Below are 261 nucleotides of genomic sequence, written 5' to 3'. Positions count from 1 at the left end.
TCGTCGGCGGAGTAGAAGGTGTAGGTGTCGGACATGCGGTCGTCCAGGCGGCGCTGGCAGCAGTACTCGAGGTGCGCGCCCTCCAGGCCCCAGTAGATCATCTCGTTGTAGAAGGAGAGTTCGCACATCCGCGGCGCGAAGCGCAGCTTGCCGTGGCCGCGCACGTAGAGCAGGATGAAGCCGAAGACCTCCCAGTGCTGGTCGAAGAAGTACTCGTTGCGCTCCTGGTCGTAGTCGTCGCACACCTCGAGCACGTCGCGC

At 64.0% G+C, this 261-nt stretch overlaps 1 protein-coding gene across 1 annotated transcript; it reads right to left on the bottom strand.

Annotated features, from left to right (window-relative positions):
- Positions 1–4: 4 nt before the first annotated feature.
- On the bottom strand, positions 5–257 carry LOC107185234 (potassium voltage-gated channel subfamily G member 3-like; the record flags this gene model as incomplete). Its single annotated transcript, XM_015572885.1, has 1 exon — positions 5–257. A coding segment is annotated over one exon (253 nt), but the record flags the coding sequence as incomplete, so codon positions are not given.
- Positions 258–261: the final 4 nt, after the last annotated feature.

The sequence above is a fragment of the Myotis davidii genome, unplaced genomic scaffold, assembly GCF_000327345.1.
Source record: "Myotis davidii unplaced genomic scaffold, ASM32734v1 C61479411, whole genome shotgun sequence".
In the NCBI taxonomy this organism is placed as follows: Eukaryota; Metazoa; Chordata; class Mammalia; order Chiroptera; family Vespertilionidae; genus Myotis; species Myotis davidii.
The sequence above is the reverse complement of the archived record's forward strand: the minus strand, read 5'-3'. Positions and strand labels throughout refer to the sequence as shown.